The 12,781-nt window shown below is 48.3% G+C and overlaps 1 protein-coding gene across 8 annotated transcripts in view; it reads left to right on the plus strand.

Moving 5' to 3' along the window:
* Positions 1 to 12,781, plus strand: part of CLEC16A (C-type lectin domain containing 16A) — a 233,074-nt gene that overhangs the window by 71,419 nt on the left and 148,874 nt on the right. For all 8 annotated transcript variants that reach the window (XM_065924327.1, XM_065924329.1, XM_065924328.1 and 5 more), the window contains 2 exons: positions 7,156 to 7,285; positions 11,467 to 11,567. In XM_065924327.1, the coding sequence (XP_065780399.1) occupies positions 7,156 to 7,285; positions 11,467 to 11,567 (231 nt within the window). The remainder of the gene's footprint in view (positions 1 to 7,155; positions 7,286 to 11,466; positions 11,568 to 12,781) is intronic.

Genomic DNA, 12,781 nt, shown 5'->3' on the forward strand with positions numbered 1-12,781 from the left:
GTGTGATGTATATGCACAATGGAATACTACTCAGCCATAAAAATGAATGAAGTAATGCCATTTGCAGCAACATGGATGGACCCAGAGATTATCAGACTAAGAGAAAGACAAATATCGTACAACGTCACTTGTATGTAGAATCTAAAAAAATGTGTACAATGAACTTACAAAACAGACTCACAAGTAGGGGGAGGGATAAATTAGGAGTTTGGGATTAGTAGACACACAGTATTATATAAAATAGGTAAGGAACAAGGACCTACTGTATAGCACAGGGAACTATATTACTGTCTTGTAGTAACCTATAATGGAAAAGAATCTGAAAAAGAATATATGTATGCTCAAGAATATATTATATATATAAATGAATCATCTTGCTGTACACCTGAAACTCACACAATATTGTCAGTTAAATAGCATTAAATAAAATTCCTCTTAGATGTTGTGTTCATTGGTGATCCTTGCTGACCCAGCCTTTATCAAGATGGTGGTAGAAAGTTGGTTTTCCAGTGTCAGCGCTTGGTATTCCACTTTAGGCAAGATTCCTGCCTTCTTCCATTCATTCATTTATTTATCTATCCATTCTTGGCTGGTGCCAAGAATGGGATAACTCAGGGATTCCAGTTTTTTAGTGGTTTGTATTTCAGTACTGTATTTAATTAATTGGATGCTCAAATTGTCCCAGACTTGACCCTTGAGAACCCTTTCAGGCTGGCTGCTGTATCTTTGTGATCTGCCCGCTTCATTTTTTTTAAAGCCTTTTTTTAATGACACTTTCTGCCATAACAAGGTATTCCAGGCTCACTTCCCACCAGCTCTGCTCTCCCTCGCGGTTAATCTCTCTGAGAAGCCTTGGCCCCTTTCGGCAGTCAGTGGTTGAATGGTTTCAGCAGGCCAAGGTCTGGGCAGCAGACGTGCTTGTGACTGCGTGGGGTGTCTGGCTATTTGAACCCTTCAGTGAACAGAGCTAGGAAATGCATGCAGGTGTTTATATAAAATGCACGTTACCAACATCTCCAATGCCAGTCCATCCCAGGAGGGTTCTTTCCTGACTTGCCCCACTCGATTTGATGTCTCTTCCTTTACCAGTGAGAGGCTCTTTACCAGTCTCTTCCTTCCAGCCAGTGAGAGGCTGGCTCCTAATGACTTCAGAACATTTACTATTTGCTCAACCCTATAATGCGTCTTTATGAAGTTTCAGAATTATTTGATAAATAAAGAGTTGTTTGCAGTTCCCTGCCCCCTTCCCCAAATACTTCACCTGTCCCTAAGCTGCAGGTATAGAGTCAAGTTTTGTGTCATAAGCTACTTGGGTTTATCTCTCTTTCCTTTCTTTTCCTACTTCAGAATAGATATGGTATTCATTTGAAATATATTTTGTATTTAGTCTCGCTCCTTTTTTTTTTATAGTTAAAGCTTCACCCTTCCCATTTTTATTGATTTAATTTCTCTCTCTCTTCAAAAAAAATACTTTGGAACATTAATCAACTCAAAACTATGCAAAAGTGTTTGTTCAAGGATATATCCTTCTTCCCACATACCTTCCATCCTGTTCCCCTCCCTCTAGTAGATAACAAAGGTATTGCTTTCTGGAATATCCTTCCTGTGTTTCTTTGTGTGAAAAGAACCAGAGGTAAGCATGCTTTGTTGTTTTCCCTTCTGTCTTACACTCAGAGTGTAGGCCACCACGTATGCTCCTTGGCCCTTGGCGCTCTCCGCGTGGCCCTGTCTCCAGAAGTCACTCCATGTCAGCTCACAGCGACCTTCCTCCTTCCTTTCCCAGCTGTACCATGAGCGCCATAGTCGATTCAACCGATCTTCATGCTCGGACATTTAGGTAGTTTCCAGTGTTTTGCAATCACCAGTAATACCATGGTGAATGCCCTTGTGCCTGTGCATTTTCATATCCTTGGAGATGTATCTTCCAAATAAATTCCTGCAAGTGGGATTGCTCAACTGAAGGATATAGGAGTGATTTAAAGTTTTCTTTGAAAATATATTTAAGTAAAAAAAAAAAAAAAAAACTGAGAGTTCAAATCAAATGATTAATAACAAGTAGTTCAGGCAACACAGAGACATGGCAGAAATGGTAAAGGGAGGCCCATGACTGAAGTTTGAACAGAGCTGGACTAGGGCTTCCCTGGTGGCTCAAGTGGTAAAGAATCCACCTGCCAATGCAGGAGATGTGGGAGACTTGGGTTGATCCCTGGGTCGGGAAGATCCCCTGGAGGAAGAAATGGCAACCCACTCTAGTATTTTTGCCTGGGAAATCCCATGGACAGAGGAGCCTGGTGGACTGGAGTCTGTGGGGTCACAAAGAGTCAGACATGGTCGAGCATGCACGCACAGAGCACAGAGGACTAGGGTTAGAGCATCAGTCCCTTAACCTCTAAAACAGAAACCCGGCGGGGGAAGTGGGGGCTCCTGGTGTAATAACTGAGGTTCAGATGGAGCGCCCTGGGAATTCATTGTCAGCGCGTGGGTCCTGGCCTCAGTGTAATCAGAGAAGATCTGTCCATGTGAGCCCACTGGTCTGCTTGCCCTGGTGGCGGCAGCGTGGTGCACGTACCCTAGGAGGGGAGTGAGGCCGCACCGAGGCAGGCATGGTGTCAGCAGGGAGATGGGGCAGCGGGGGCCCAGAAGGCTGTGTGGAACCATGCCAGGCGTCCTGATGCAGCATAAAGAGGGGTGCCCTTTGACCCTCCATCACCAAGGCCCGATCCTCGTCAGCATCCACTTTTGAAGATGGCTGTAGAATCCGTTTTGGAACAGTGAGAATCTGGCGAGACCCTCTCCTCAAAAACCTGTTAGCCACTCCTCTCAGGCCCACCTGGCACTTTGCATACAGTTTCTGGGAGCTGGCAGACCTGTGTAAGAATCACTGGTTTCAAGAGTTTAAAGGAAGGGGGAAGACCTGCTTGGTATTGGAAGATCTGTTGTATATTTTACCTAGAAAACTACAGGAAACAGCTCATCCTACACGTATGCTTGCTGGAGGAGTTGTGTGTGGGGGGGCGTGGGAGGTATGAGGGTGCAGCTGTGAGAACCCGGGTGACACAGCCAAGGTTCGGGAGCCTCGTTGTATGTGGAGAGGCCGTGATGGGCCTGATTCTGCACCAGGAGTGACCTGGGACGCAGGAGGAAGGGGGCAGGCTTGGCTTCCAGTGCGGATTTTGCAGCTGTGTGAAGAGTTACTATAGGACTTCCCCTGATGATCCAGTGGTTAAGACTCTGCACTTCCACTGCAGGGAGCATGAGTTTGATCCCTAGTCAGGGAAATACCACATACTGTATGGTGCAGCCAAAAAAAAAAAAAAAGAGTCATTTCTACTTCTGGGTTTCTGTTTCCTCATATTCAGTCTCTAGGACCATATAGTGGTTTTCAGGCCATTTTCTGGGAAGCTGCAGAATTCCCGAAAAGAGTTTCATGGGCCTCCGTGGAGGGCATGCGGGGACTGTGGTCAGAGACGTTTGGGCACCCGCCCGCCCTGTCCCTGGAGCAGCCGTGTGCTCGTCTCTTACCGTGGGGCTGCCCTGGGAATCGGTGTGCACCTGCTAGCACAGCTTGGTGAGCACTAGACTGACGGACCTCAGCCTCACCTCTGCTCCAGAACTCTCAGTGTCCAGCCAGATTAAAAAGCCAAAAGGAACAGCTACATCACAGCAGGTGGAGGCACGAAGGCTTGGTCCTGTAACCTTGGGGAGTCTTCGGAGCTGAGTTCCTGCCTTGTCAGCCTATCAGGCCAGAAGGAAGGGGGCCTCGCAGCAGGGTGGGAAGCAGGTCAAAGGTCACAGGGCAGAAGCCAGAGGCTGGCACCATTGTCTCACTTGGTAGTCTTCAGATGACATGTCCCAGCAGTAAACACAAATATGTAATTCAACATGCATCTTCCCAGTATATATATACATTTATTATGAACTGTACGTATTTGTATTAATGTACAAATGTTATGTACATCATAACATGAACAAAATAGATATTTATAAAGGTGATAATTAAAAATAAAGAAGTTTTGCCTAGTGAATCATCTTGCATACCCACTGGGATGTCTGCACCCCACTTTGGAGAAGATAAGAGTTGTTGGGAGGCTCCTGAAGGAGGCTAGTGGAGGGAGTATGGGAGACAGAAGCAAATGGTGCTTCTCAGATGGCAGCACCTCCTGCCCTCTGCTGTGGCCACAGGCTACATGCACTGTGGTTTACTCAATAGCTCTTGGTGAATTGACTCAGTGGTTTTGTCTTAAATTTAGCTTCATCCTCAGCAGTAGCATCCACAAAACAGACTTTTTGTGCAGTTAGAATTTTCTTCTAATGCATGTTAAAATGAACACAAAACTGTGCAAACACATGGCACTTAAAAATTGCGTGTCAGCCCCCACCTGTGTGATGGGGCTGACCCCCGTGGGGGACTCTGATCTGTGTTGTCTGACTTCAGACCATGCTGGGAGGGAGGGGCCTGGTGAGAGCAACCCCCTCCCCTAAGTCCAGGCCAATTGTTGGCATTGGGGAATGCAGTCCTCCCAGCCAGAGGACAGTCGCAAGCACAGTCACACTTAACAGTCCCAGAAGGGAGGCCAGGATGCACCCCACTCCCATGAGGACACTGCACACAGGTGGATCGCAGGTTAGAGGTGCTCTGCACATCACAGCTGCTGAGCGTCATTGCCAGCCCTGCCTGGCCCTAGGCAGACTCATCAGACATGGTCCCCTCCAGGTATTTGTATTGAGCATTTGCCTTATGCCAGGCCCTGGACTAGACACTGCAATTCTGGTGGAGAACAAGACAGATACGGCAGCTCCTCTCATGAAGCCCACGTCCTAGAGTGGGGAAGGCAGACAGGAAACAAGCAAACCAATAAATATAGAATGTAAAATCCAGGTGCCGGTTTCTCCCGAAATCTGAAAGTAGAGACCTTTTGTAAGAGCAGGTGGTATAAAGCCAGGATGCAGGTCCTTTGGGACACACCTTGCTAACAGATGCTCAGAGTAAATGGACATAAGGCACCAGCACAGCTCAAAGCTACAGCAGCTCGACGCTAGGGTGCTGACTAACTCTGCTTCCCAGGAAGGAGTTTGGTGGGGCCGCTTCCATTCTTGGGGTGCACGCTGCCTCTGTAATGACTGTTGCAACACCAACGCTAAATGCTATTTCTGCTTTTCTCCTATTTTTGTAAAAGGGAAAGTCCTTTTCAGGTTTCTTTCGATTAGCAAAAACAGGTAGTAATACAGGTCTTTCCATAAAAGCCAAGTGACCTAAAAGCAAAACTTCAAAAAGTGGGGATACCTGTAGTTATAAATACCATAAAGTAAAATCAAGAGGAGGGGGGAGGGGACATCTCTATGGAAGAATTTCAAGTAATTTATGTAGCTGTCCTCCCTCAAGGAGACAGAACATAGCTCTGTAATCCTTAAGTGTGAGCTGTGCTTAATGACTTGCTTCCGAAGGGTGTGGGATGCAAGGAGGAGGAAAAGTCACTCTCCGGTGGAGGACCCTGACCAGCTTTCCCTTGGCTGTGTGATGTAGATGACCATCCCCCGGCATAAGTCATGTCGATAGCCTGTGCCCTTGATAGGATGTGATGAGACAGCACTTCCTCTCTGTGGTCTTCCTCCCAGAAACCCATAAGCCCAGTCTAATATTCAGAAGAATGTCGCTCAAACCCGGATTGAGAGGCATCCTAAAAATACCCGACCAGACTTCTCAATCCATAAGGTCATCCGGAGGAAGGGAGGTCTGAGAAACTGTCACAGCCAAGAGGAGCCTAAGATGTGACAGCTGGATATAACGTGGTTATTCAGGCTGGGGCCCTGGAACTGAAGAAGGATACTGGGGAGAAACAAGGGAAATCTGAATGAAGTATGGAGTTGAGTTCATAATAACTTGGAGAGGTAGAGGGAAAACCTATGGGGAGGGTGTCTGAGAAGACGTCCCTGAGATGGTGGCATTAGAGTTGAGCCTCGAGTGACGTGATTGAGTGGTGCCTGGGGAGGGAAGACTTGGGTGAGAACGTTCCAGGCAGAGTAAACAGCCGTGTAAAGGCCCTGGGGCAGGAACAAACCCGTGCGGGTCAAAGGCGAGTGAGAAGATGCTCAGGACAGCTGGTGGGGCAGAGAGGGCCCGGAGGTGTGGTCAGCGGGGGTCAAGGGCTGGGCCATGTGTGGCCTTGATACAGTGGATGGCATTTGGATTTTGTTCTGAGCGTGATGGGAAGACTGAAGGGGCCCTGGGCTAATTTCTGCTTAAAATCACCTGGTTCTGGGTTGACAACAAATTGGAGTTGTGGGTGGGGGTGGTGGGCACAAAAAAAGCCATGGGAGGCTCTTGCTTGGGTCAGGGGGAGACAACGGCAGAGCCCAGGTGTGCACCTGTCCTTCCTGAGAGGACACACAGGTTCACATTTCGTCATCCTTTACCATCACCATGTCTCCTGAAGATGGGGGGCAGCCCTTGAACTCTGGGTTCCAAGAACTAAGTGTTCGCTGGTACACACCCGCTTGTCAAGGAACTCTGTTATAACGGGGACACCTCATGGCACAGCCACCATCCACCTTGAACTCAGGACGTTTTCCTTCGTTGGTTCAGACCTTTTTCTGAAAATGAAAATGTACATGGAGGTCAAGTCAGGTGCTATGAAAATTGTCCCTATTTAATTGGAAAAAATAAAGCGAGGTCCCTCCCCTCTCTGCCCGCTGGAAGCTGTAAGTGGGAAGAGAAAACAAAGGCTTTGGGCATGGCAGAGCCCGTGCTACAGTATAAACAGGTTTGGCATATTTTTAGTGGATTCGGTTATGTTTTATTAACTGCATGTCATTTCTTCCACTCTCCTCAATTCCTCTGGGAAGGAAGTGTGGTATCAATAAAGGAGAATAAATAACTGTTGAAGGAAAATTCTTGAAGTAAATCATTGCTATCTGGGCTTTCCTTTCAAGATCAGATGCCGTTTCTCGACATTGCCAAGCTGAAAGGAGAGAGGGGTGCGGGCCCCGTCTTATTTCTCCCTGGCGTGGGTGTTGCGGGGGCTCCTGTCACCACCGTCAAGTGTTTGCTGGATGTTTGCAGAGCGGGCTGCCAGTCTTCGTCTGGAGCACGAGCGTGTCTGTGAAACTCGATCCGGAGCCGCCTGGGCTCATCCCAGTGTCTGTGTTTGCTTCCAGAGATAGAGATGGTGATCATGGAGCGCAGCAAGCTTCCGGAGCTGGCCGCCAGCACCTCCGTGCAGGAGCAGAACACCACGGACGAGGAGAAGAGTGCTGCCACCGGCCTGGACAGTGTCCAGTGGAGCAGGTAGCCGCCAGGCCGGGCAGAGAGCTGCCCCGAGCCAGCCATCAGCTGCTGCTCGGTGTCTGGGATGAGGTGGTGGGGGGAAGTGCCCTGGCCGGGTGCCCACAGAGGATAAGCTGGGCCTCATCCCACCACCCTGGTAGCCCCTTCTGCTTCCCAGCCAAACCATCCTGCTGCTCCTCCCACTGGCCTCTAGAGGCGCCGCTCCTCTTGAGAGACCATGGGGATGGAGCTGGCCCTCAAAGCCGTGGTACTCACCCTTCGGAATGAATGACTGAGGCATGACACCACTTACTCTAGGCACTTCAGTGCTGGTCCTGACGGGGTGTGGCCTTGTTCGTCGGGCCACTCCTGGCTGTGCCCTGCTGCCCCCAGGAAGGATGCCCTTGGGGGCAGCATTTGGATTTTATGATCTCATTCACTCACTGCCGCCATGCTCACCACTATCTGTAGGGCCTGCCATGGTGACTCAGCGGAACTGTCTAATGCTGCTGTCCACCTTCGACTTCTTGCTTGATGGTTCATTTCAGTGATGGCTGCCCAAACTATTAACACTATGCAATCTTCCAGACGCCAGCTTTCCTGCAGCCTGGCTGGAGCGCCACCCCTTCCAGAAGGAATCGGGTGGAGGGCTGCTGCCAAAGTTGCAGCGAACTGTTAGAGGGCTTCTCCATCTCAGTGTTATTTCCTTAACAGATGCCTGCAGTAATCTCCGAATCCCGTGTCAGTGGTAGTGAATGCGCAGCAACGTGGTTTCTCTGTCAGCCTGCAAGGCATTCACTTCCTGAACTCTCATGGTGGATGAAATACAAACACACACACTCACTCTATTTATTAATCCAACTTAAAATGAAGTCTTGAAGCACACCAGTCTTTTCCTGCAGGTCTTGTTTATCTCTTTGCTTGACATGTGTTTCAGCTATCTAACAGAAAAGATTAATTTTTTTTATCAAATGCACAGGGGAGCCATTTTTAGTTTTGATTAAATAAAAATCTTTGCCGCACAGTGTGGGTTATCAGTTGTACTGCCAAGGACCTTTCTAATTTTATTTTGTGGCCAAAAAAAAAAAAAAAGTAACACTGGGAGCTCTGAAAATGAAGGGAATCATTCTAAACACAGAAAGGGAGGGGGAGACAACCTTTAGGTGCTTGGCTCAGCTTTAACTAGAATACAGGTCATTAAAAACCTGAAAATAACTTGTCATGAGGGAGGTGCACCTGCTGAATACATCACTGCATGCTCAGTTGCTCAGTGTGTGTGACTCTTGTGCGAGCTGGTAGACTGTATCTGACTCTTTGCGAGCCGGTAGACTGTAGCCCGCCAAGCTCTTCTGTTCATGGGGTTTCCCAGGCAAGAATAATGGAGTGGGTTGCCATTCCCTTCTCCAGGGGATCTCTCCGACTGAGGGATTGAAGCAGGCAGATTCTTCACCACTGAGCCGCCAGGGAAGCCCGTTCAGTTTCTTAGGATCTAATAAATGGAAACAGCACATATTTTGCATAGTGTGATAATACTGTAGCTTTCCTAAAGGAGGAAAAACACTCATGTACTGTCAAAAACAAAAAGTCAACAGACCAAATTGTTATGTTTGAGTATTGGAGTTGAGGCTTCTTTTTTTTCCCCCCTGAATCTTAGTGAAGAGTGGGGTTTTCTTCAAGGTGATTGAGATTGCTTCTTAACTGATGGTGACTTTGGCCTCCTCTGCCACGTGGTTCTAGTGGAAGCTGATCCTGTGTCCTGAGCTGAGCCACATGCAGACTTGTGGCCCTGAGGAACTGAGCAAGAGCTGTGCTCAGCTCTGAGAGACTGGCCTCGGTGGAGAGCTGCCATGGCCTTTGCAAAGGTGCTGTGTTGTTGGTTGTCAGAGACACCCCCTCAGTCTTCTACCCTCTCTCCTCCTGGCACTGAGCCCGGAGGAGGGCACTGAGGATGAGGGAGGGGACAGGCCTCCTTGACATGAGCTGGATCTTGACATTGGTCCACTTGTCCAGAGAAACAACACAGGACAAAGTGGAACTGTCCTTACATTCCCCGTACACTGTGGGCGATCCCTGCCTTCATGGTGAAATATAGAAGTAAGAAACCAGAAACCACTCAGAACCTTCTTTCTTTAAAAAAAAAAAAAAAAAAAAGAAAGAAACTTAAAATTTAAAAAGTTAATAGACATTTAGAAAATGTAAAAAACCTTACAAAGTATAAAGAAGGGAAAGAAGGGAAAAAAGGTCTTCATAATTCAAAAGCAGCTAGTACTAGCATTTTGGTGATTTCTTGCCTGTTTTCAATGCCTGTATAGTGGAGATTCTGCCCCCTTTCCCCCCAGGAGCTTATACCATACCATGTCTGTTATTTTGTTTTTGGTTTTCTCTAATGTCAAACTCCAAGTATCTTTTTCACTTTATTGTTCTCTTAGTAAACACAATTCTAATGGCTTCATAATACTTCGTCTCAAAAAAGATGGTCAATTCACCCAGCCTTCCCCCTGCTACTGGGTGTTTGGTTATTTGTATTATTCCCAAATGAAAATACAGTCCAAATTCCAAACGGTTTGCAAAAAAAAGTGTGTTTTAATACTTTATCCTACTCTTAAAGTTTGGAAGTGTTATTGCTGGGGGCTGACAGAAAAACAGATCCACACATGGCAAAACTATTCACACTTTAGAATGGTGATGGCTGCTCTGGGGCGGGGGAAGGTCTGGGGCTCCAGAGAAATAGAACTTGAAAGTAAATGTTCCTTAAAAGTTTCTTCCTTTAATTTCTATGTATTACGTGTTTATTTGAAATATTATGACAAGTGCGTTTCACTGCTTTTCTGCATTTTTCAATATATTTTGAATCAGTGACCCCTTTGTGGAGTTCAGAAGTCAGAAAAGTATAAAAAGTTACCCAGCGAATAGGTCTCCGTGTTTCTCTGCTGCACCTCCTCCCTCCCCACAGTCAGCAGCGTTGACCATGGCTTGTGTCCTTCGAGGAGTTAAGCATGCCCTTTGTCACTCATTGAGGCTCTCTGCTCTCTTGGCCTCAAGCTGGCTTCCTGGGGCAGCCGCAGACAGTCACGGGGTCAGAGCCTCCTGCCAACGGGCCAAATCTGTGCACATTCTATTATCCTCTTGTTGAAGTCTTTCCAGGCCAGGCCCTTCACCCAGAAGGGCAGCATTCAGGCTGTACTGTTTATGTATTTGTAGCCGCTCGATAGATCTCACCCACAGAGCATCAGAGGCGATGCTTCCTATTGATCCCTTCTAGCCAGGGAAGGTCGGCCCAAGAAACTGCCAGATCAGGACCTGCCAAAGCGAGATCATGGAGAAGTGCCTGTGGAATCCTCAAAATAGAAGTGCAACAGCAGCTCGCGTGTCTGAGTACTTTTCACCTGAGCCTGGGCCTGTGTTAGTGCCACTGTTTCATTTCACTTCAACCCTCACTGTAAACCCTGGAAGGGTTCAATCCCCATCTCACAGATACGGGACTGTAATTTACCCAAGGGTTTGCAGCTAAGAGGCAGAGTCAGCATTTGAACCTCAGCAGTCTGGCTCCAGGGTCCACAGTCTAAAATGATCCAGATTTATTGGTACCTTGTCTGCTGTTGTGAGTCTATCACGCTGCCCCGTCTCCTTCATTCTCTTGTCGCTCTTTGAAGTACTGCTGTGGGGTGTTCAAACTCTGCCTGCCCACTGGCTTGGGGGTGCCACAAGTCCGCGCTTATCCCCAGTGTGTGGGACAGCGGGTGGACTGTTGCTGAGTGATTAGTCGGTTAGCCGTTCCTTAGTCAGTTTCCCCGGGCATGGCAGCTTCCCAGGGCAGAGCCTGCCTGTCGACACCGCTGTGTCCTCCGTGCCTGGGGCTGAACTGGGCATGTGGTGGCCATGCTCTATGCTGCTGGCGCGTGCCTGCTCAGCTGTGTCCAACTCTTTACAACCCCATGGACTGTAGCCAGCAGGATCTCCTGTCCATGGGATTCTCCAGGCAAGAATTCTGGAGTGGGTTGCCATACCCTCCTCCAAGGGTTCGCCCCAACCCAGGGATCGAACTTGTGGGTCTCCTGTGTTGGCAGGCGGGTTCTTTACCACTGAGCCACCTGGGAAGTCAGTTCTGCTGGTTGGACTGGGCAAGGGGGTGGGCGCTGTGAAGGGCAAAGGCAGCTGGCATCCCGTGTGCAGGTGAGGCTCACGCGGCCCCTCTCTTCCAGACCCTTCCTGGATATGGTGTACCATGCCCTGGACAGCCCAGACGATGACTACCATGCGCTGTTCGTGCTGTGCCTGCTGTATGCAATGTCTCACAACAAAGGTAAGCCACTCAGCTCGTCTGCCTTCAGGGAAAAGGACAGCTGCTTTCCTTGAAGAATTTCCTTTCTGGTTTTGGCAGACTCCCACAGAACCTGTCTACAGCCTTATTAGAGTTTCTCAGGTGCTTTTCTGCACACTGAAGCCACAGGAATCGGTTACTCAGGCAACACGGGGGCGGGTGGGGGGGTGGTGGAGAGGGAGGTTCAAGTGTTGACCGTCCAGCGCAGCATGACGGTGTTCACACTGTGGTTTGCTCTCGACCCCTCGGTCTACAACTGACTTAAGCTTCTGACCTCTTTCCTAACATCAGAACAGAAATCAGTCAAATTGCAATCTTGGTTTTGCTATTTATAATAGTCAGTGTGCCATTCTGGGTTCAGAGCTAAAATAGACTGTGAGTGAATTGTGTGGAAGTGCAGGTTTCCTTTCTGAAGAAAGGTGTGGTTCTCTGGCTTCCCCTGTTGAGGCCGAGCGGTCAGGATCAGCCTCTCGCGGAGCTGACGGTTTTGATGAGGATCCATTCATTCACTTCCTGTCTGAGAACAGCCGCTGGTTGTGTACTACCTGGCTTGACACGAGTGAGTTCTGAACCCTCCACATCAGAAGCTCTTTGAAGGAAATACCAAGAATATTCCTTCTGGCCCCTGCCAAGCGCTGGGCTCAGCATAGCTGAGACCTTGCATCAAGGTCTGATGTTTTAGTAGGTTTTTCAAAAGCTTGTTGGGCGGTAGTTAGAGGTGGGTTTTACTGCAACGGCCTATGACTAGAGTCATTTAGAAAGCACTCAACAAAACAGAGTGTGTATTTATTCTGAAATAATTAATGATGATAAGTTGTATGCGTGCTTACTCCGTGGCTTCAGTCCTGTCTGACTCTCTGCAACCCCATAGACTGTAGCCCGCCACGCTCCTCTGTCCATGGGATTATCCCAGCAAGAGTACTGGAGTGGGTTGCCATTTCCTCCTCCAGGAGATCTTCCCGACCCAGGGATGGAACCTGTGTCTCCTGTGGCTCCTGCATTAGCAGGCAGATCCTTTACCACTGAGCCACCTGGGAAGCCCTTGATAAGTAAGTTAATTAGTGGCAAAAGAAGATACGGTGAAAAAGGCCCCCTTTCCCACATTTGTCCTCCACCTCTTTTTCAAAGACCATTTGTGTTAACAGTTTCTTGTGTCTTTTTAAAGATACTTGTGCAAGCCCAAGTACCAAGTATAT

This window comes from Muntiacus reevesi, chromosome 2 (assembly GCF_963930625.1).
Source record: "Muntiacus reevesi chromosome 2, mMunRee1.1, whole genome shotgun sequence".
NCBI lineage: Eukaryota > Metazoa > Chordata > Mammalia > Artiodactyla > Cervidae > Muntiacus > Muntiacus reevesi.